The 22,606-nt window shown below is 39.4% G+C and overlaps 1 protein-coding gene and 1 long non-coding RNA gene across 2 annotated transcripts in view; one reads left to right on the forward strand and one right to left on the reverse strand.

Annotated features, from left to right (window-relative positions):
- The window catches only part of LOC119005779 (dynein heavy chain 11, axonemal), a 39,544-nt gene extending 21,574 nt beyond the window's left edge, over positions 1-17,970 (reverse strand). Inside the window, exons 1-47 of the mRNA XM_037073699.1 lie at positions 17,856-17,970; positions 17,509-17,762; positions 17,154-17,294; positions 16,815-17,008; positions 16,453-16,642; positions 16,259-16,358; positions 15,909-16,120; positions 15,447-15,668; positions 15,200-15,367; positions 14,980-15,096; positions 14,738-14,875; positions 14,531-14,646; positions 14,220-14,415; positions 13,669-13,773; positions 13,152-13,547; positions 12,160-12,492; positions 11,496-11,750; positions 11,235-11,404; positions 10,935-11,157; positions 10,694-10,810; positions 10,529-10,615; positions 10,277-10,435; positions 9,975-10,058; positions 9,688-9,846; positions 9,455-9,577; positions 8,783-8,905; positions 7,997-8,221; positions 7,822-7,913; positions 7,606-7,732; positions 7,344-7,496; positions 7,023-7,256; positions 5,669-5,800; positions 5,212-5,372; positions 4,947-5,103; positions 4,704-4,849; positions 4,515-4,631; positions 4,300-4,438; positions 4,057-4,149; positions 3,147-3,341; positions 2,996-3,073; positions 2,773-2,905; positions 2,515-2,642; positions 2,053-2,201; positions 1,653-1,803; positions 1,437-1,568; positions 852-1,025; positions 38-242 (exon numbers count right to left, since the gene is read on the reverse strand). Of these exons, the coding sequence (XP_036929594.1) occupies positions 38-242; positions 852-1,025; positions 1,437-1,568; positions 1,653-1,803; positions 2,053-2,201; positions 2,515-2,642; positions 2,773-2,905; positions 2,996-3,073; positions 3,147-3,341; positions 4,057-4,149; positions 4,300-4,438; positions 4,515-4,631; positions 4,704-4,849; positions 4,947-5,103; positions 5,212-5,372; positions 5,669-5,800; positions 7,023-7,256; positions 7,344-7,496; positions 7,606-7,732; positions 7,822-7,913; positions 7,997-8,221; positions 8,783-8,905; positions 9,455-9,577; positions 9,688-9,846; positions 9,975-10,058; positions 10,277-10,435; positions 10,529-10,615; positions 10,694-10,810; positions 10,935-11,157; positions 11,235-11,404; positions 11,496-11,750; positions 12,160-12,492; positions 13,152-13,547; positions 13,669-13,773; positions 14,220-14,415; positions 14,531-14,646; positions 14,738-14,875; positions 14,980-15,096; positions 15,200-15,367; positions 15,447-15,668; positions 15,909-16,120; positions 16,259-16,358; positions 16,453-16,642; positions 16,815-17,008; positions 17,154-17,294; positions 17,509-17,724 (7,465 nt within the window). The 5' untranslated portion in view covers positions 17,725-17,762; positions 17,856-17,970. The remainder of the gene's footprint in view (positions 1-37; positions 243-851; positions 1,026-1,436; positions 1,569-1,652; positions 1,804-2,052; positions 2,202-2,514; positions 2,643-2,772; positions 2,906-2,995; positions 3,074-3,146; positions 3,342-4,056; positions 4,150-4,299; positions 4,439-4,514; positions 4,632-4,703; positions 4,850-4,946; positions 5,104-5,211; positions 5,373-5,668; positions 5,801-7,022; positions 7,257-7,343; positions 7,497-7,605; positions 7,733-7,821; positions 7,914-7,996; positions 8,222-8,782; positions 8,906-9,454; positions 9,578-9,687; positions 9,847-9,974; positions 10,059-10,276; positions 10,436-10,528; positions 10,616-10,693; positions 10,811-10,934; positions 11,158-11,234; positions 11,405-11,495; positions 11,751-12,159; positions 12,493-13,151; positions 13,548-13,668; positions 13,774-14,219; positions 14,416-14,530; positions 14,647-14,737; positions 14,876-14,979; positions 15,097-15,199; positions 15,368-15,446; positions 15,669-15,908; positions 16,121-16,258; positions 16,359-16,452; positions 16,643-16,814; positions 17,009-17,153; positions 17,295-17,508; positions 17,763-17,855) is intronic.
- Positions 17,855-20,677, forward strand: LOC119005780. Its single transcript, XR_005070585.1, has 2 exons — positions 17,855-17,989; positions 19,392-20,677. It is a non-coding gene; the product is annotated as an uncharacterized LOC119005780 (long non-coding RNA).
- The last annotated feature ends 1,929 nt before the right edge of the window (positions 20,678-22,606 follow it).

The following is a 22,606-nucleotide window of genomic DNA, read 5'->3' on the forward strand; positions in this document are numbered from 1 at the left end:
TTGTCTGTACTCCAAAACAATCAAAATCCCCTCTCACCCTGCAGCATGAGGGATGTAGTGTAGTAGTTGAAGGGTACTTTTGTAGTCATGTAACTCTCTGGCAGACACTCTAACTTGTTCCTGACAAGCGCAGTCTTTCCCACTCCAGCATTCCCCACAAGCATCAGTGGCTGTCTCCTCTCCAGCAACAAGTCCATGAAGTACCGAAGACGCACAGTCTCTGCTGTGTGTACCACAACAGCCTGCAATCATAGAAGCAGCAGGAAGACAGAGAGCAGAAACATACATAGTTATTACGGCTTTCTTTGAGTGTGATTTATTGACAGACATGTGTTCAGTGAATTGTATGTGATTTATAATTTCTTGTATTTCCCCAGTGCACCACAACTATTCTGTCATAATAGCATCATTTGCTCAGAACAAAACCCTACTAATTACAGCTCAGCAAGAGCCTTTGGAGCATTCACAGCTGTACGCAGTAGCATGAAGAAAGACAATAGAGCGTGGGTGATAGCTCAAGCCTTGTTGCTCATGCCTTCACCCCCACACAGTCTGGTATGGGGTGTAGTAGATGGTAATCAGACACAGTGGAAAGCCTATCATCCATTCTAGCACCCCTGCCATAACCTCATGATGTGACTTTACCCTCTCTTATTATGTTCACTGAGGCTGATATATATTTTTCATATGATTGTATTGTTCATTTTTTGGTTAATTTTCTTGAAGAAGGTTGCTTCTTGTGATTACGTCTGTATGTGGTTATTTGTCAAAGTGCTTTGAAAAGTCTGCGTGTCTAGAGTTACATGAAGTGTCCTACTTTTCTGTACTTATAGTAGCTTCCATGTTCTTGCCTGTAATGGTGTACAAGTTTCCATTTCAAACAGAGGCACAGTATCAGCCCAGGGCAAGAACCGTCTGGTTTGAGGGTCAAGGCAGTAGTCAAAGACAGTCCCCTGTGCTGGTAGCTTCACTGTCTTCATTTCTTTGGTCCACCACTGGCTGAACTGTACCCGGTAATCATAGAGCTGGGAAAATCATAGAAGATATAATATCATATATTAATTCACATCATTTCAATAGACAACCCCACAATTAGATCCAATGATGGACAGCTGAGCTCATCTTATTCTTGGTCAGTTGACACTCTTGACAGGTCATCTCAACAAAAGGCCCCATGTCGTGCCTTAGTCTATATTTATATCTTTATGACAGAAGAACAAAGACAAAAGACAGGAGTGAGTGAAGTGATAACTAAGTGGACTATTACCAGGTGTATTGATAACATTGTGCAACAGCCCTCGATGTTGCCTGCAACATTGATGCCCAGTTACACGATTCTCTAAAGAAAATAATCAATTTTTTTATAGGGAAGTTGTTATGTTTTGAGCACACTGTGTTTGGACAAAAAATATCTTGTACTAAGTCATAAGTAATACCTGGTCTTGATACAGGGCACCACCAAAAGCCCAGATGCAGGCAAAGGTGAAGTAGGTTTCATAGAGCTCCCGCGGAGAGTCAGATGGGATATTTTCTGTTGTCAGCAGGCAGTCGAGCAAAGTGCAGAGTGTCTGAACAATAAGAAAACAATTGCTGACTGTAAATACGTACCAAAGGAGAACTAAAACCACTGGGCATGCTTCTGTATTGAGTACCTGCACCATAGAGTTTTCTGGTATAGGAGTGATGGGCTTGAAGGTCTTCCTCATCTGTTCTAGACAACGTGGAACATATTTTTCAAACAGTATGGTGAGGTGGGCCCTTTCTGTCTGCCGTTCTCGTTGGTCAATCCAGCTGGCAACGTACCTAAGCAACAAGAAAAGGAATCGTTTAAGTCTCACTGTGCTTATCTTAACTAATCAATAAATCCCACTTTTTTCAAACGGTGGTATGCAGAGGCATCCAACAATTGTTTTCTGAAAATGAAATGAGTGAATTTAATAACAAATAATACTAGCAAATACTGCAGGGTTTTAAACTAAAATACAGAAGATAATACACAAATATCATTGCATTGAAAACCTAAAACACTTTAATATCAACTGTGTGACTCACGGGTTCCAGCCCAAGTCCTGATGGTTCACATAGAGAATTCCTGCTCTGGACACAGTAGCAGGAGTTGCCGTCCTTAGGTGACTGATTTCAAACACCAGTCTCATGGAGGAAGTGAGTGGCACACGTTCATTACTAGCCAGAGTCAGGACCTAAAAGATGTTATGAAAAATTAAAGGTACCAAATACCACAACATTTGAATGGTCAACATGATGGACAAGACTCTACCCAAACGATAAGGAAAACACCTTCATATCTCATCAGGTTTGACAGAGTTGCTTTACAATATTTCGAAGGCTCAAGATCACTGTGACATGATTCATCACTCTGGAAAAAGACCTCCAAGTACTCACACTCCAGGAAGTGATTGCTGAAGGAGGGGGAAAGGAACATCTTTTTCTATCTATACCACCTTGGTTGCTATGTGTTGTACAATAGTGTATGAGTGAACAGGAGGGAGGTACCTTGTTGTCATCCATCACTGTGTTGAGTGATTCAATCCACATCGGATCAATGTCTCCATCCAACACAATCCACTTAGGTCCTGTGTGGGAGATGTTTGCTTGCTCTCGCATCAGTGATGAAAACAAACCTTACGCAGAGATTGAAGAACACAAACAACTGAGATTACAAGATATAAACACTGTTTGCACTTGCTATGTGTTAGCACTTGTTTATGTGCTCTAATTTTGTTATTGTGATACAAAACCAGCTCTGTTTACCATCTTTCCACTCTCGAGTCGCGGGATGGATAAAGCCGAACAATTCATCTCTGTCCACTGCTTTGGGATTGAGGTCATTCCACACAGGCTTCCTCTTCAGGTTTACATAGGTTTTATGGAGAACTCTCAAAATCTATTGAAAGATAAATATCTGACATTTGATGTACCTTATAATAATGATTTGACTTCATTTTGACAATTTTTTAAGGCTTTAAAATCTAACCTGGCTTTTCCCAGTCCCTGCATTTCCAAGAACAAAGACAGAATGACGCACAGCCATGAGTTCTTCCAACTGTACCACCTGACAAAATAAATGTTTAGAAAAAGATTCTTTCATTCTTATTCCAGCAGGAACACAACATATCATGTCAAACCTTAAGGATGAATGTCTCCTCAGGCTGGAGTCGGAGCTGCATTGTGGTCTTTCGGACGGCCTTTTCAAATTCACAGTCTCGTTCTCTCTCCACCTCCAAGCAAGGAAACAGATCTCCTAGCAGTCCCAAGAAGATAGTCACATCCTCTGTCACAATTTTAGGCATGTTGAAGTCCCTCAGTGCACGCATCAGCACCTGGGGAGAAAATACACTTAAAGATTATATAAGAAAATGCATCTTAATACTATACTTGAATAATATAATTAGATTCTTTATTATACCTAACATTTAGAGCAAATACTTATCCGTAACACAGTCATGTTGGAAACAATGTGGTGTGATAAATGTAGACCATTCATACTTGTTTTGCTTTGTCCTGAAATTGTACTGTTGTGAGGAAATGTCCATATGGCTAGTCGTGGCTATGATATTCCTAAATCATGTACAATACTGTATTTTTGTATCAAAGAAAAAATTCTGTAACAAGATCAACATATTTGCTTAAAGTCTTGTTGGCAGCTTGCAAATGGCCATTGCCAATAAATGGTACACGGTAGAATCACTAACGAAATGGCTGAAAATTGTCAACAAAATATATGATGTGCTACTGTAAACTCACTGGATAAATTCTCAAGAGGAACTATGTCAACAGAAATGGATGATGACAACATGTCAATGACAAGACAAAAGACAGAAAAACTGAATATGCCACAGGAATAGATCTTGTGGCATGTGGTTTTATGGAAACAGGGCAATCAAGATCTTTTCATGCATGTTTTTTCCCTTTTGTTTTTTTTTCTTAGGTGTGTGATTTCTCTGTAATAGAAAATCAATTAAAAAAAATATGGTATTAAAAAAGAAAGTGCATCTTCCACTTGTGGCTCTAGGATGACAAGCACATATAAGTCACCTGATCCTCTGGTCTACTCTTGTCTCTTCTTCTCAGCGCCCCAGCTACAACCAGAACAGACTTGACAGCACGCAAACCCCAATCATAGTGGTCCTAATGGGCAAATTAAAGACAAACTGTGTTATACAAAAGTGGTAAGATGTATTAAATGGTTACATGCAATGCTGCGCTCCTGATTTAATATCAATTTTCTCTGATATAATCCAACATTAAGAATAGTGCATTTAAGTGCTTTTCACCTACCTGCTGAGAGAGCAGTTCTTTACAGAGCGTGTACAGAGTGATAAACTTCTTGGCTAAAAGCTTAGCACCACCAAAGCCCTCTGCAACCAACATTATCTCGCAAATAAGCTCAGTGTCAGGCACCACCATGGCACAGGGTCTGCAGCAGGACACAACAGTGCATAATGAACTTCATGCTGAGCAAAAGCACACTATAAGCTGAATCTGTATCCCACCTGAAAAGAGCCTTGAGGTTCTCAGGCAGCTCTGTCCTGCCTGCATAGCCAGGGTTCATAGTGATGAAAATTCCCACAGAGGGCTTTAAGACAATGTCTTTATCCAAGAACAGGAACCTGTAGGAATGTACGGAGAGTTAACTCATTTTTCACTCTCAAGGCTTCATTCATACGGCTTCAATTGCTTACCTTTTCTTCTTAGCACGAAGGGCGTCCTGTATAGTTTTGACCTGCACTGCTACAATGGACAGAACGTCCACAGCAATACGATTGAACTCATCAAAGCAGCCCCATGATCCAGTCTGGGCAAGACCCTTGTAGATATTTCCAATTGACTAAACATAGACAAAAAATCAACTTGCATCAAAACATCTAATGAAAACAAAGACTAACTAAAGGGAATACTAATGAATTTTCAGCTTTAATTCACACCTTGTAGTCCATCTGTTCAGAACAGTTGAAGATGTATACCATGACACCCATGGCTCTGCCAAGATCCTTAGTGGTCTCAGTCTTTCCTGTTCCAGCAGGGCCGGCTGGGGCCCCACTCATGGTCAGGTGGAGTGACTGAGTTAAGGTGATGTAGCACCTATATACGATCATGGCAATAGCGAAATACATCTTAGCAATGCTAAATGTGGAAAATATAGCAAAACTTTATGTGCATAGACTGAAAACTGACAAGCAGCGCAATTACCGGTCTGTGAGGGGAGTGATGACTAGGCGTGGCATATTTCCAAGGTACTCGTACGAGTAAAGGAACTGAGCATCGCAGATGTTAACGAAGCAGTGATGCTGCTTTTCATACCAGCAGTGTCGGAGCTGGGAAAGCCACTGGAAGGACTGTGAAGTGGTGACCTGAGAACAAAGGCAGCTGCTTTTAAACTATGCTAAAGGAGTTTTTTCAGTGTTTTACTTGCTGCATGTGTTTGAACTGAATTGAACTGATACCATCTGGGTTGTGATTCTTTATGTGATTTTTTTTTTTTTTTTTTTTTTTTTTTTTCATTTTAACCTGAGAGAAGCAAAACAACAATCTGATAAATTCTTCATGTGCTTTACATACCTTTCTGTTGAGTAAAATCTGTTATAACAAATTAACTCAATTGCACAAAAATGAAATGCTGACTATGGGATGATTCATTTATAATTACCTTTTGGGCAATGAGGCGGGCAACGATGTCTCTAGCATGGACATCAATAGTGCATATGGTCATAATCTTCTGCCTGTCACCTGAGCTCAGATCTCCCAGTAGCATGGCAATCAACAAGTTGAGTTGAGAAATCTGGAGGAGGGGTTACACAATCTGATATAACATTGTTTGGTTCAAATTTCCTGTCTCAGTTGTATTGTTAATTATTCAAAGTCATTAAAACTTCAATCCATGCAGATCAACACAGTCGGTATATGAATGTGGACAATATAGAGAATTTAAGCAAACACTAATCAAGTACCTGGATTTTTAAGACAATCAAAAGAAGTCTTGCCTTTTTGTTTTGTAAACATTACTGGATGTCTGGCATTTGTCACTGGTCGTGTATGACAGCAGATCCAATCAGCGCAGCACAGTGAAGGTAGTGAGAGATTATTCAAACAGCAACCAAGGACATGCTAACCTTAAATAGTGCTGATGAAACTGACAAGAATGATAATACAGCTGTGAGCATAGCTCACAACAAGGCCCAACAAATCCAGCTCAGGTCACTGACTCTCATGTCATGATGGCATGATGATGGTGTTATGGAAAACATGTCCATCGTCTTTATCAGTTGCCACTTCAGTCTCAGAATATATACAAATCAGTTTAATGTAATACTATCTTTATATTTACATATATACAGTGTTTATATATCTGTATATGCAATGCATGTATAAATGCAATCAAATCAAGGCAGTACCTTTTTCCTAAAATGATGTTTCATTTCAATAATCTAAGTTTACATCTGTCAACTTAAAATGTACTTGATGTTCATCCAGAGAGATTTTGTGGTGACAGTCAGGCAAGGAAGGTGCCTTGCAAAATAATAGTCAAATTCAACACGCCACACATTTTGGCAGCATGACCAAATCTTGTATCAATACTCTCCTCTTTCAAGAAACAAGATAGGTACAAATTACCACCTAAATCTATAAAAAAATAGTGGCCAAACATTTAGGACCAGAAGAGATCTAAGGAACAAGCTGCCCATGATTTACTGTAGTTTTGTTTTCAGGCAAGCTAATTTTCAATGGAGTGCTGGGGCACTCTTACGCTAGCATCAAAATCATAATGCAATTTTGATGCTAGCGTAATAGTGCCCCAGCACTCCATTGAAAATTAGCTTGCCCAAAAATGAAACTATGGTAAATCTCAAAAATGCCTCTTTCGTCCTAATTATGCCAAAGTTTGACTCATATACATTCACAAATAAAGCCTAGGTTGCTTTTTGCCAAGAGTTTCACTTTAATATTTACAAAAACCTCTCGCTCTTCCTCTGTGTTATTTTCAATCTCATCACAAAATGTACCTGTTTTTTGTTGTAGTCCTTTAGTGCAGACTCAAATCCTTCCTCCAGCCTTTTAAACACAAGCTCCATATCATTACTCCACCAGATCTGAGATCCAGTAAGAGCAACTTGGGCGGGGAAGTCAAGAATCCACTGTTCTCTGGGCCTGTCCTCGTAAACATGAACAGCCTCAGACAAGTGACCCCTGACACATTCCTTCATAGACTCCTCCAGACAGGTGAGCCACGCCTCCACCTATTGTCAAGTGACATTATTATTAGGTCAGTTATTTTACAAATGTGACAACAAATTCAGATTCTTTAATCCTGAATCTTATCTTACTGGTCCATAACAGTGGCATTCGGTCTGGAATGGGACATATTCCCCCTCTTTGCTGTACATCCCCACTGCAAGTTTAGGATTTTCTGACGGTTCGTTTTTGGTAAACTCAAGGTCTGACATGTTGGCAAATAGTTTTGAGAGGTGGACAGTTATCTGTAAAAGACAGTGAGTCACTCAATTTGTCTTGACAGACATGTGAAATCATGACATTGGATAAATACCATAAACACAAATAAAGGAAAATCTTCATATACGTATGTACCTCTCTAGGACGACTCCCTTTAGAGAGAATGTCCAACAAGTCCGCAGATGAAATAAAGTAGAATCGTGGAAAGGCAAGTCTCTTTGTCTCCAGGTACTCAGCAAGAGCTTTTTCACACAATGCCAGCCTGTTAAAAGAAAGTATGGGAAAAGTGAGTACAAAAAATCAAACTGTGGAGAGTATAATGAAATTGTATGCAGTGAGATGACAATGAACCTTTTTTGTAGATCCTCTAACTTCTCAAACAGAAGAGGTTTGTTGGTGGCCTCAATGACATTTTTGGTCTTGGCGCTGTCCAACATTAACTCCTAAAAGGATCAAAATGTCCATGTTTAAAATCACGTCAGCAACAGATTTTGCTTCATTACATAACTGGCATATTAGTGCAGACCTGAAATTCTGTATCTATCGCTTGGAATCTGTGTGCATCTGCTGGAAGCTGCTGGCAGATATCATCACAGCCTTTGAAGATGCTTTCCAGGTAGGCCCATGTCCTTTGGACCGCCATCCAGACCATCAGCACAGAATCAGCCACGATCAGCTGTTTCTGTAGTTCAACTACATGAAACAGGAAGTGATCTACATGCTTGCTCTGAAAGATACTCTGGAGCTGAACCTTTAGAATGAGAACAAGGAGACATGGGTCTAATGATTTAGTCTAAAAAAACTCAAATATGCCAAACTACCACACAATCTGTTCTAAGAGAAAGACATACCTTTGTAACCTTATCTTCATAACACATGTCGGTTTAATTTCAGTGAATATTCAACCTCATCAGCATACCATGCCATAAGAAAGTGGGGGAGAGAGACGGTCTGTTTACACAAAGATGGGGGCACTAAATTGGCAAGACTTCTAATTGCTGGCTATAACCCCCCAATGCATCTGGTGTACATGTACAAAGACCGCCAGAGTGCAACAATGCCCCGTGTCCTCGAGGAGCTATAAATCTAAGGACTCAATAGGGACCTCTCTTCTCTCAGTTGTGCTGTTAGACAGTCAGACGGGGAGGCCCCTTTCTGCACTCTCATCTCTATTCAGCACTTTACCATCAGTGCTTCTCACAGACAACTGATCTTGAGAACGTTTTCTTGTGCTTTACAGCCTTTATGCATTTTTCAACACAATAGGATAACACATAAAGTCTCAGCATCAATAACAGCAGCTAATACTTACCTGATGATCCTCAAGAGTTTCAATAAGTTCCTCTTCACACTTTAGCAGTGGCACAGAGGTTTGGTAATGATCTTCATATGAAAGCTCCACTGATAACCATGTTTGACTTATTTGTGTCACAACCTGAGATAAAAAAAAAAATAAGCTGGACAATCAGTCTTTGCAAACAGTATTTCCAACAGTATTTAGTAACACCTAAACCAAGTATATCAACTGAAGGTAGCAAATGAAAACCAAATTAAGTGATTTTAGTTTTACTTATTTGCATTGAGACAAATGTCATTCCTTTTAGGCTGAATAAACCATTTCAAACCTATTGGATTATCTGAGAAATACATGGTTAAAAAACTTGTAAATAAAACCTGTGTTTAATCAAGTCATGCAAAGTTGATTGTTTGGAGATATATGGTTTTAATAACATAATGGACCATGTACTTGGGCTGGTTCCTGGTTTGATGTCATTACTTTTTCCCTATACATTTGAAGGAAAAAAATTCTAGATCGCGTCCTGTTTGTTAATTGTGCACATTGTTCATATTTAGCCCAAAAATGCAGCAGTATAGGTAGGAGAATGATAATAAGTTTGCTCAAAGCATGTTTTATCATATTATGAATAAAATGCTCTTGATGTCGATGTGCTTGAACATAATCTAGTAACAACTGAAGAAGAACCTTCTCTATGGCCATTTCCTTGACCGCCTTATCCACTATGTTGCCAACTTCATCCTCCAGCAAATGGAGCTGCAGAGCCAAGAGGTCGTCCAAGGTGGTGTTGTCAGTCACAGTGAAGTTCAGCTATTTCAATTTGAAAGAATTATTGTCAAGTTACAAAGTCTTAAGTTTTCTATCATGCCAGAAAAAAGACTTTGCTCTAAAGTAGGACACTGCTTCGTAAATTTATGCACCTGCGTTGCTCTAATTAACTGCACCCAGTGGCGCTCTCGTATTGCCAGGTTCTGTAGCTGACTCACGGCCCGCAGTGACGTCAACAAGTTCTTTACATAAAGGTCTAACCCAGAATACACATCCCACACGCGAGCCTCCTTGTCAAGCTTCCGTATGTCCTACACAAACAGAAGGTAGGTAAACATAATTAGTTATTAGGGGCATCTGTTACAAACAGCAATGGTGCATGACAGCAAGACAGCAGGAGAGATGTGCTGGTGTGATGTAGCACTGTTGGTGACCTCACCTTGGCAAACCTTCTCAATTCTGCATCCATCTGGTCCACGTTTATCTGCCTCCATTTGGTCATTGTCCAGTTTTCCACACTGCTCTGTATAGATAAAGATGAATGCAGAGGGGTCAGTGGGCTGACGGTGCTTAGTGGGGACATTTGGAGGCTACAGGGTATTCAAAGAATCAATGAAAGCCTCCAAGAGGACAGTGCTGGTCAAGATATTGAGTAATTGGGGTATTGTATTGGTGTGATGATCTATTTCTATTTCCTAAAGAATTGTGACACTCATATACAAAATTCTGTAAGGTACTGACCTGCACAAATACAACAATATCCCACAGTTCTTTGAGGACCAGGACCTCTCGTCTGCAGAGCTTGATGCCTCTGAAGTCAGGAATAGTAACGTCAAACAGATTTGTGGACTCCTGCAGCTCCGCAACCTCTTTCTCCATGTCGCGGATTGCTTTTTCAGACTAGAAAACAATGCATGGCAAGTGTTATCCAAAGTGTACAATAAGATACAGTTTTATTTTAATCCTATAATCAAGAAATGGTTTAACTCCTACCTTCTCCAGACTGATGTAGGGGTGCGCTGCATTGTAACTGAAGGGTGCTGTTGCCCTGAACATCTCCCTGAATTGGCTTTGTTTCACCTGAAAAATTGCCATTAAAATGCTGGTCAACACTGTGCATAATTTCTCTGGAAATAAAAGCTTAAAGAGATGTGTCACCTCAAATGCCATGCACCGCCTTCGTAAAACCATCACTTCTGCATTCTGCATGGGTGCCACCTCATGCCTCACTTTTAAGGCCAGTTTTTTGGCTGCACTCCATTTCTCGGGAAGTTCCTATACAGAGAGTATTTTGATTTCACAAAGGTTGAATGTGAATAAATTATCATTTTCACATTGCTTTTAGTTAGAGGTTAAAAGTGGAAGGAAAATAGGAGAAATAACCTATTTGTTTTCTTACCACCAGCTGAGAATAGACAGGGTCAGGTATGGTCACTCCATATTGTTCCAGGAGGATTACTGTGTCTCTGAGTGGGTCAAACATCTTGTCTGTGGCTGATTGTCGGTCTCTGATAGCCAATAAGTGACTCATCACATCCACCAAGCCACAGTGGTTTCCTTTAGCAACAGGCTGTCCAAGCCCTTCAACTGTTGCTTGGACAAACCTCTGCAGCTCTTCAAGGCTGGGAGGGAAAAAATGTAAAGTGAGAACAACTGATGTTACAGTTTAGTCTGACAACCATGTAGAAATTAGCTTTACCTGTTAGTGACATGCGTCAAAAGGTGTTCTTTAAAAAGCCAGCTCCACTTCTTTAAAGTGTTAAGGAGGCTCACTTTAAAGAACTTGATATCCACCCGAAACCATCCATTGAACACTCTGAAGTCCTCCAACTTGGATATTTCAGCATACAGATCCTCATAATAATCTATCTGTAAAATAAAGACCACAACACACATTACAACTGAGACACCTGCCATAAAGGGAGCAAATGTGACTCATCATTTTAAAAAAGGTTTTTACCTGTTCTTTGAAGTTATCGATTGTAGGTGGGCTCTCAGGGAGAATGTCTATTCCATAAGCCTCCATTTCTTCAGCTGTGAGTACACGTCCATAAAGGAGAAACTGGCAGAGAAACTCTGCCCTGTCATCTTGCCAGAGATGGGTGTAGCAGTCAAACTTTCTCTGGTAATTTATTGCTTTCTTGAGGACGTTTTCGACTCGCTCCATTATTTCCTGTCTCAGGTCCAACAAATCTAGCATGTCATCCATTACATCCTGTAAGAGTTATATTACATGACATATAACAAGAGAAGGATCTATGATTTGTAGAGGAATGTACTTCAATGACTTTATAGAAATTAGTGCAATAGGAGAGCACACTTCAAAACTTTGTCGGAAAAATATGCTATATTGACTCCTAAAAACTGAGAACAGAAACATTTACATAATACTATCCTGTGGGGGTTATTATACTTGTGCATTTTATAAAATGAATTAGTTAAAATATCCGATGACATCCAAACACAGTCTATTCTTATCTCATCTGTCCCCTCTTAGACAGCATTTCACATGGCTTCCATCACATACATTAATCTATTTTGCATCTCAAAAAAACATCCCTATTAACAGAGAAACTCTGTTATTTGAAATAATTAAGTTTTAACATACTACTTTAAAGCAGTACCTGGTAGCTGTCTACTCCAAGATGAGCAGCCACTCTGTTGATATTCACAGAAGTCTTGAATACGTCTCTGACCAGACCCTCTATTAGCTCATAGAGGCCATCCCCTGCATCTTGCTCCAGCGAGGGTAGGAAGGCCATTCCAGAGCTACTCAGCATCAACTGAGCCTCAAACAGAGGCTTCTGGTTTGGCCATGATTCCATGTTGTCCACAAAGAACTGAAGAGAGTGGCTGATGTAACTGAAGAGCCCTTCCACAACCATCTCATCCACATACTCCAAGTAGGACTGCCATGCTTCTGAGGCAGAGTCAGCATTGAAAAGGACAATATTCTCCTAAGAAAATGGTAAATTTTGGAGAGAGGGAGAGCACAAAACTGTCAATATTTGACATGTACTTGTATAATAGCTAATTTCTATGATTGTTGATGTTTGAATGCAGAGTTTTATTTCTATATCAGAAAAAAGTAGGGCATGTATATTTACATGGCTCCCCAAGTACTGGGACATTATAAAGACAAAGAAAATCAAGAATCCATATTTTTCAGGCAGTGCTATTTATCCAACTAAATTGTTTTGGTTTGAGTTCTGAAGAATCAAGATACATTTTTTTTCCGATACACAGTATTTCAAGTAAAATCAAATTTATGTCAGGAAAAAAAAGTAGGCTAGAAACCAGATAAAGTCTGGACTGATCATATCCAAAAAGTTTTTTTTGGTATAATGACACTGAATCCAAAGCACAAGAGCAAATTATGAACTTAATTTAAATGTAATTAAAGAATTTATTGAATTACCTTTGAATCAAAATGTCCCTTAAATTTGCTATAAGCTTTGAAGATTAACATTGCTACAACAACATAAAGGTTTTGAAACCATGCCAATAATTTCATAATTTGGTTTGTGTTTAATTACTTACATTACAGTAACACAGTATTCATGGAAAAACTATAATGAATAATAGGGAACAGTATAATAAATCCAACCATATTTACCTGGATCAACTTGTGGATACAGTCGCTGTCCTTCTTCATTAAGCTGTACTTCTTGTTGACACGGTCCTCCCTGTCTTCCAGTTGTATGAGTGAGCCTTTCTTGTTGTCTTTTCTGCAAAACATGACCTGTTTGCTCCATCCGTTCATCACTGATTGGATGACTTCACAGTTTTCCTTCGCTCTGCTGACTCGACATACAAGGTCGTGGACCAGATCTTTGGTGGTGCTGATGAAGCTCCAGCAGTCCGGATCCTGCCATGTCAGGTCAGACTCTGCTCTTTTCAACTGCATGTCTATGGACTCCAGCTCAGCTCTGATGAGAGGTAGTTCCACTTCTAGCACTGCCTGCTTCAGCCCATTGTACCACTGCGCTAACAGCTGCAGGCTGCTGAAATACTAGAAAATACAAGTATGAATCAACATTTTAAAGGGTGCATTACGTAAAGGATAATAAGACATATTGCATGTTGATTAACTCAAACAAGTGTGCATGAGTGTAACACGCTTTGTTTCTTACCTTTGTGAACATTAAACGCTTCTCAAAAACAGTCAGTGCAGCTGCAGGGATCTCGATCTGACTGAGAGTCTGAATATACTTCACATCTTTCAAGACTTCAGTCAGCTGAGGAGTAAAAGGAAATGGTGATTAACTCATATACATAGTCACAGTGGGGTGGTGGTAAATGTTTTGTCTCAACTAACAGAAAGCCTTTGAGAATATAATAATTTAAATTAAATGTGTTTCCCTGTGTTTCCCTGTTTTTGAGCATATTACCAAGTCTGTCAGCAGTATGTTAAAAACATTCTAACAGATTTGTTTGTAATTCAAAAGGAGAGACACTGTATGAGCCAAAAAATTAAGTAGTGGTTTGTATCTGGGTTATGCACCTTTGGAGTAATTTTGTTCTTTGGTCAAACCTAGTAAATTAATAATAATAAAACCCGAATCACGAGCATGAGTCTTACATTATTTCATTAGTCTAACAGTAAGGTGGATTAATATTTATCATTGGAGGATCTTTGCAAAATTAGTGTTTTCTAGGTTTTCAGGAAGAATGCATCAATCACCTTTGGGTTGAAGTTGACTGAGATCAGACCAGATGAGGTATTTCTGCAGAGTAGTGGTTGGTTCAGGTTGATCAGACAGGCCTGTTCCAAACCGTTACACCAGTCAGAGTAAGTGTCCTCCTCGTACTGGTCCAAGAGACACATCATCTCCATGTACATACAGTTCTCCTTCTCCATCTCTACACCTCCAGCAGACCTGGAAATATAAAATAACTGTGAGACTAGTGTCATGATGTCATTTAAATCTATTAATCTATCTGTCTGCACCTAGTTCATATATTCACTGGAATTCATGTAGTGTTTTTACTGACATGTCAAACAGTAATCTGATTTTTTCCCATGGTGTTTGAATGCGTTCTCTGAGCATTTTTGCACACTTCAAGGCTCCAGAAGTTTGAGCCATGTTCTTAGTCAGGCCACTCTCTACCTGTAAAGACAGAACGGAAAGAAGTTGTAGCATGGACAAATTGTAATATGCCTTGGATGCATTTTGCTAATGTTCCATGATGCTACAGTACCTGATTGAGCTGGGCTTTAAACAGACATTTACATTTCTCCAGCTCTTCTCTGAAATGCTGCTGTAGTAGATGGAAGTTGGGATTGAATATCTGTCGAATTTGTCTTCTCTCCAAGAAGGGACCAACAATAATCAGCAGCTAAAAAGGGGGAAAAAAAGATGTTGGTGTCTAACTTGACAGCTCTGTCACTGACTATTTATAAAAACTTTCATCACTATCATCATATAATCAGTCTTGCTCACTTTAAAGGCTGATTCCAGTCCTGAGCAATCCTTCAGGGCAGAGCATAAAAGGCTGGCAAGGCGGCATTCAAAATCCACATTCCACACTTTGAAATCCTTATACTCGTTTTCAAAATCCTTGAAACAATTCAACATTATTTAATTATGGACACTAGTGTGAAATGGTGCATTATGAATCAGTGCAGTAGCTATCTACTGAAATGTTAATTAGTAAATTCACCTGAGAGTTTAAGTCAAGTGGGCTGTTTTCAGTTTGTTTCAATGCTTGGCAGTGTTTACTGAACTCTCTGTACATCTGAGCAGCATTTTCACTGTAGAGTTTGCCTTTAAGTCCACCGAATTCCAGTTTTTCCATCCTCTGAAAGTCCATCATAATTTCAAACAAGTCCTGCAAAAATAGCATTTTACAATAGGAAACATAGCCTCACCATTGTCACCTGAATACAAAAACAACAACCTTATCTCACCTCCAACTGTACCATACGATTTAGGAAATGGTTGAAACGTGCAAAAATCATGGCAGATGGGAAATCCCAGGGTGCGTGTTTCACATGGTTGGCCAACCTCTCCCTCTGTGTCCGGTAACTGTCTCTGAAACATCTGAAGACTTTTATCACCTTATTTACCATTTGTAGACTTTCCTCTGGATCCTCTCTGTGGAGCAGGTCTCCAGAGAGGTATGTGGAAGCCTAAATGGTGAAAGATTTTTAATTTGTGAATGTGTTCACAGTTGGCCAATAACTGAGGTCAGATTAATGCAGACTGACGAACATACCAGGAAAGTGAAATTGACAATTTCCATGTACTGTCACTAATAATATTGGCAACAATTTCACATGCATGTGTCACTAATACTATTGGCAACAATTTCACATGCATGTGTCACTTAAGGTAGACCACTATTACAGGTGCTTAAACAGGATTCTTACCTGTTCAATGAGCAGATTGCAAAGTTCCTGAAGCAACACTACAATGCGTGCTGGTCTTTGATAAGATTGGCAGTTGCTCCAGATAAGGAAGAGAGTGTGAAAGAGTGCAGGAATGAATGTTTCAAAGTGAGGAAATCCTCCCTTTTCCAATTGAGACAGTTGTGCATGTAGAGGCTGTAGATGGAGGTCAATGTCCTGGGCTTCTTGAAGTGCTTTGGAAAAATGAGATTCAAACTTAAAAATAACATAATCAGATATAATTTGTTTTGGTAATCACATTATGCCATGCATCTGACATTTGATTAGACTGGTGCAAACTACAGCACAGTACAGATCTTGACTAATCTCACCATCAAATACACTTCCAATTAGAGTCTTGATTGTTGGATAGTAGCTGCTATCCAACATCTCTAACACTTTTGCCATCTTCTGAACAATGGGGCTCTGGAGCTACAAGGAAAAGCACCAAACACTTTAACAGAGAGTGGATGGAAATGAGTCAAATAATTATTTTACTAAAGATGAGGAGGAAAGGGGAGCATACCTGATGATAAATGCTTAGGATATTGCTCTGCCTTGAAGCCCAAAACTTCAGCTCTGCATCAGGCCCTGGATTACAGCCTGTCAGAAGCAGGTCTGATGAATCCTCCTTCAAAGATTTCTGGATCAGATTGGTCCAGTTGATGACCTGGGTCTCTATAGCATGGGCCAGTGCCCTGTCATAGTTATTATACCTGAGGATGATACATTTTGAGTGTGAATACCTGTATGTATATATATATATATATATATATATATATATATATATATATATATATATATATATATATATATATATATATATATATATACACACACAAAGATCCCAGTCTCTTAAACAAATGAAAAATGTGTTTGTTTCCTTACATTTTTAAGGAGTTGTATGAATTTTCTATCCAGTCTGTTGTAGCTGGAATGGGGAGGACAGTTTTCCCTAATACCTGTCCCTGTACAACAGATGTCTTACAGCAAATGCTCTCAACATGTCGAATGATGTCCTCAGACATCAGATTTGGCCACATTAGATGGTTTTTGCTGTTTGACAGCAATGGAGCGCATACCTTGTGAAGAGACAGAAAATGAATCACCCAGGTTCTACCGTATAAAACTAAAGTAGAAATCTGGATAACAAAAGACGAACCAATACAATAGGATGTTTTTTTGAGACAGGTGTATGATGGAGGGTAGCTATTACATAACAATCACCTGCTCCACTGTGTTTGACAGCTGCTGTAGTGGTGATGGAGAAAGCAGGCCAAAGAGCAGAAGCTCCCTGTAGTTTTCAGCACTGATGGAAACAACTGCCTTTTTAAGAATATAGACTTGCCTGTTTTGAGCAGGTGTGACCTACATTAGAAGAAAGAAAATTAAGTTTAAAAGACAGATTTGACACTTCAGATAAATCTGTCAAGATAAATCCATCAATTTTAAAAACCTTTAAATGCCCAAAGCTTAGCTAACTAGGTAGCTTACTAGTCAGGTGATCCTAGGCTAAGCTAGTTGTACACGAACGTAGCTAGCTACCATCTTAATTTTATTGGGGTTATTGCAATAACCATACCTCATTAGAAGCAACCAGACAGCCTTTTATTAAAGACGAGAAAAATAACACAGACTCCTTCTCGAAGAAGTTTCTGAGAGGTGTCTGAAACTCTTCGTTGACAGCACTCTTCTCCCATGTTTGGCGGTGGAGTCGCAGCAGCCCACAAACTTTCTCCTCGACAAACTTCACTCTGACGTCGTCCAGAAAAGAAGGCACACTTTCGTCGTCGGACATGACTGCCCTGCGACCATGACGTGCTGTAGTGGCTCTTCCTTCAACAAAAACGGAGAGGAGAAAACGGATTTGTGACACCTCCTGAAGCTTAAATCAGCCCTTAACGTCGTGTAAGAGTAGTTTTACGTTACTTTAATGCCTGTGTGACTGTAGACTTGCACGAGCTGTTCAGTCCTGGGGGCGGGTCAGCATTCCGTCGCTAAGCAACGGCCAAAACCGTCAATCACTGCCAGGTGCCTGCGTCTGACCAGCAGCTACATGAGAAGTAAGCTAGCAGAAACTTTACTCCGTTAACTCAAGTGTTTTCTCAGTGAAAGTCATGAATATTTTTATAGCATTTCTTACTATACCACTGTTTTTTACAATTTCAAATTATTGTAGACCAGAATATCAAGCTGGCTGCTTAGAGTAGCCTAAGAGATCATCAAAACATAAACAAGTAGGCCTACAGTTGCAGAGGATGGTCTGAGATGTTTTACAGTGTTATCCCTTCAGTTACTGTAATTAAGTGAAACTAAAATAGAAAATAAACTTTTGAAAAGAAAATAATTGAAATGATGTTGTGTAGTGAACATAAATACGTAACTGATTAGAATTAAATACAAGTAAATAGGAATTGTCTTTATCTTTTTATTCTGTCAAAATGTGTCAACACAACACGCACGAAGGGGCAGAGGTGCATGTGTTTATTAAGTCTACAAGACTTTGTCAATTGCCTTCACAATTTTTATCATTTCAGAACTTATTAAATCGTTCCCTCTTAGAAACACCTCCAACATCAATCAGCTTTTATATTGCTTTATCTTACTGTATATTTTAGTTTTACCATTTATTCTTTGTTTAGTTATTGTTAAGTCTCGTAGTTATTGTTAAGTGTCCTTGGGTACCCTGAAAGGCACAATATGAATTAAATGTATTGTTTTTAATATTATTAACATCATTATAAAGGAAACAATAACTAATATTGAACAATTATTAAAAAACTAATTTAAGTAAAGAATTAATGAAGAATACAACACTCTCAAAACGATGCATAGGTGGGGGCATAATGTTCACACTTTAGTTTGAGAGACATGAGATGTCTAAGTGAAGGTTTTTTCTCATCGACATATGCATACTGTGACCTTTTTTGTTATTTCATTGGACTGTTGACCAGGGAAATACTGTCTGTAAAAGATATACATTAATTCCGACATTCCTGGTTGGAAAAGTTGCAAAATTGTGGCCTCTTTTATGAGACATAACCCCCCTCTGTGACAGGACTGAACGTAAAGGAGCCTCTGTATTGGAGTTCCACAGACTGTAGTAAAATGTATATGATAGTTGTGTGTCGGCGGTAGTTTGACTGTTGTCGTAGCAGTGGAGCAGTGTACCCGGCAACTGCCATTTACAAGGACCTTTACTACACCCCATTTCAGAGCAAGCTGGGGGTCTGCTTGTCTTAAATGAGTAACAAAATGATTCTTTAGGGTAGCTTCAAGATTTAAACAGCTGAGCGGTGTCCCGATCTATTTGTGAACGCTTTAAGTATTCTATTTGTGGAAGTGCACTCTTTACACTTTTTTCTATTACTTTTTCTTTCACTTTTTTCACATTATGAAAGTGATCCCCCGGGGAAAAAAAAAAAAAAAAAAGAGGAGGGTGAGACAATCTTCTCACGTTTGCAGGTGGCACAACCATTTTGGACCTCTTCTCGAATGACAAGACCGCCGACGGGGGGAAGAGATTGCTGCATGTTGCTATGGTGCTAATAACAAGTTGGAGGAGATGCATTCAAGCAGTCAAGATGAAGATGGCTCCTGATGTAATCTGCACGCTCATTTTACTCTGAAAATCAGCACAGATGTTAACATGGTTGAGAACATGAGCCATTTGCTTTGCTAAAGACCAGAAAACCTTCGCCGCCTCTCATCATGGGATGGAATCATTACGACTATCATCTCAGTATGGAAAAGTGGGAGAAAGGTCAACCAGCTCACAGTCCACTTCATGCATAATTATAGTTATGTGTCTCTCTAGTTGTTTGTCACAGTTTGGCCACCTTTCTCAGTAAAGAAACTAAATTAATAAAGAATTATTTTTTTTCTTGTATCACTTGCTGCCAGCTGCCTCTGATCCAGGAGCTGTAACATCACAAAAGCGTGCATCAATCGTGGCTTCCCAAGCAACCCAAAACTATTTCCTGGGAAACAATGCTGTGCAAACCTGGCACTATACCTGCCACCTCAACCATTTTCCTGCCAAAGCTTGTTGCACTGCTGAGCTAGCCTTCCCTAATATTTCCAACCTCTGCTTGTTGTGCAGTCTGCCACAGCAAAGAAGGTGCAGGTGTTTTACTGCATCTGTTTATGCGGCTGAATCTGTTAATTTATATGAGCAGAGTTTAGGACAAGTTGAAATAGTGTATGTATAATGGTCTGTACACTTATTGTACACGTTTCACTTCGTTGTTTGGCCTTCAAAATAGGCACATTTGTAATACGAAGCAGCCCATCAATGACTGGCAGTGTCAACAGAGTTTTGTTGATGATGCTTTATTGATTCCCAAACTGAATCACAAGTCAGCACTCCATCACGACGACCCAGTCAGTCCAACAAACAGCGAGGAGCAAGCAAATGTGTTTTTCTCGAGAGTCTAAAAAATCAGTTATGTTCTTTAAATGGTGTACAGTTTCTAATTCTGAACCACAGGGCTTCACTGTAGATAAATATTGTTGCATTGGATGTTGAGAGATCTTTCTCTCCTAATCAAACTTGTTGTTCCTAATTACAAGAGAGATAATATAAGGTTTTTGATTAATTATAGAAAGTCTGGTCTAATTGTATTAGTGGGCATTGTGGAAGTCAGTAGAAGTCTGGTGATGGAGCAGTACCATCATGTAAGAGATAACCCAAACGCTCCTTTTACAAGGAAGTGTGTCCTGCACAGTGACAATAAAGAATTACAAATTTACTATTGGTGTTACATAATTTCACTGTTTATTACACTACAGATGCTAAACAGCTGCAAATCAACCACAGTATTGGGTATCTTTAACATAAAACGGTACAGCAATGAAATTAAAAATAACAAAAAGGATACAGACAAAAATTTAATTCGTATAACAGTAAACATTTTCACCAAGATGCTTAAAACTATTACCTCTGTACTCCCTTTTTTAACAGGTCATACACCTGGACACTCTATGTTGTTCACCCCAGTTAACAGATAGGATCCATGTGGTAGGCTACAGAAAGAATAATCCAATCAGCCTCCTACAACAATTTCCATCAAGCTATTTTTGACCTAAATTCATCCAGAGTAGCGATATTTTCATCTCACCAATGATAGTTGTTTTTTGTCATTGCATGGTTTTGCTGAGGTGTCATTGAGTCCTGTTGCAGCACGCATGAAGCAAAGTGAAGTACCACGTATCATACTCAACAGCAACAACCACCTGCTGCGTGCATATAACAATCTGACCCCAGGGTGTCAGAGGGTGCACACCACAAGGTTGCCCTCTGCAGGAATAGGTCGAATTAGGAGGCTGTACTCTCAAAACATATCATTTATGGCACTGAGAAGAGGTCAAGTCAGTTTTATTTATGCAGCACAAAAGATTCGCCTCAGAGGGTCCTCCTCAGACCCTTAGATAAATATGCTCTTTGAGCTGTTATGGAAGATAACATTATTTGTTTCCGAATTAGTTTTTTTTGCTTAATAAAGATGGAATGATGTTTTTGGAGTTGTAAAGTTCTGTGAGGATGCTCCATTTCTTCAGATCTTTTGGCTTGGAGAGTAGTGTGCGCACCATCACCATCATTGGCGTCCTGTAGAGGGCACTGGCTTTTCTCTTTTCACGGATCTTCAAGAAGAGACTTGGAGATGAGGCAGCTTTGAGACAGTTTGTCAAGTTAAACCTGTTTATTCCAGATAGATATCTTCTATCTATCTAGATAGATAGATAGATAGATAGATAGATAGATAGATAGATAGATAGATAGATAGATAGATGTTCGTTCTTCTTCATATTATTATATTCCTGGTAGAGAATAAATGGCTTGCAGCTGGATATTTTTTTTTTTTAAAGTCCATAAATAAATGTGCAAGCCATATTTAAAAAGCACAGACGCGTCAGGACGGGCAGCACGCTGCGTGCGCCTGTTGTTTGGTGACCTCCCGTTCATACAATAATTGATCGCAGTGACTAAATAATAATATGTCGTCAGTCAATCCGTCATAAGTCATTGCTCCACCTGTCTCCCGTAAATGCATACACGATTATCTACGTGTTGGTGACAAATAATAGTCCACATGAGGGGATTTTTTAATTATTATTATTATTATTATTTTTTGCCCTGTGGTGAATTAAGAAAAATAAAAGAAAAACAGGACTCCATTGCGCACAGCCTGTCAGTGGCATCTCTGGTGGATGATCACTCAAAATCCGACCAAATAGTGCTAAGACTCTCGGGGTGTTATGTAAGCCACTAGACTGAACAAATTTGTTAGCCCCACACCCGAGGGCATCTGGTGATGGATATGCTGTCCTGGGGGACCGGGGGAGCCGCGGCACAACAGCCGGGCCGCTTATCTTGAAAGGCTTGTTTTAAGTGCCCCTCTGCTGGAAAAACAAAAGCTTTAAGGGCACCCATTACCTTACAATAGTTGTACAATCCCCATTGTTTGGTCCGTTCACACACAAACGTATTAGAGCATATGCCATGCATTAGGCTTAGATTTAAGCCTACTGGTTTAAGTGGCTCACATGGAGGAAAGAAAGTGAGAATATCTATCTATCTATCTATCTATCTATCTATCTATCTATCTATCTATCTATCTATCTATCTATCTATCTATCTATCTATCTATCTATATGTGTATATATGTATACATTTATAT

This window comes from Acanthopagrus latus, chromosome 17 (genome assembly GCF_904848185.1).
Source record: "Acanthopagrus latus isolate v.2019 chromosome 17, fAcaLat1.1, whole genome shotgun sequence".
Lineage (NCBI taxonomy): Eukaryota > Metazoa > Chordata > Actinopteri > Spariformes > Sparidae > Acanthopagrus > Acanthopagrus latus.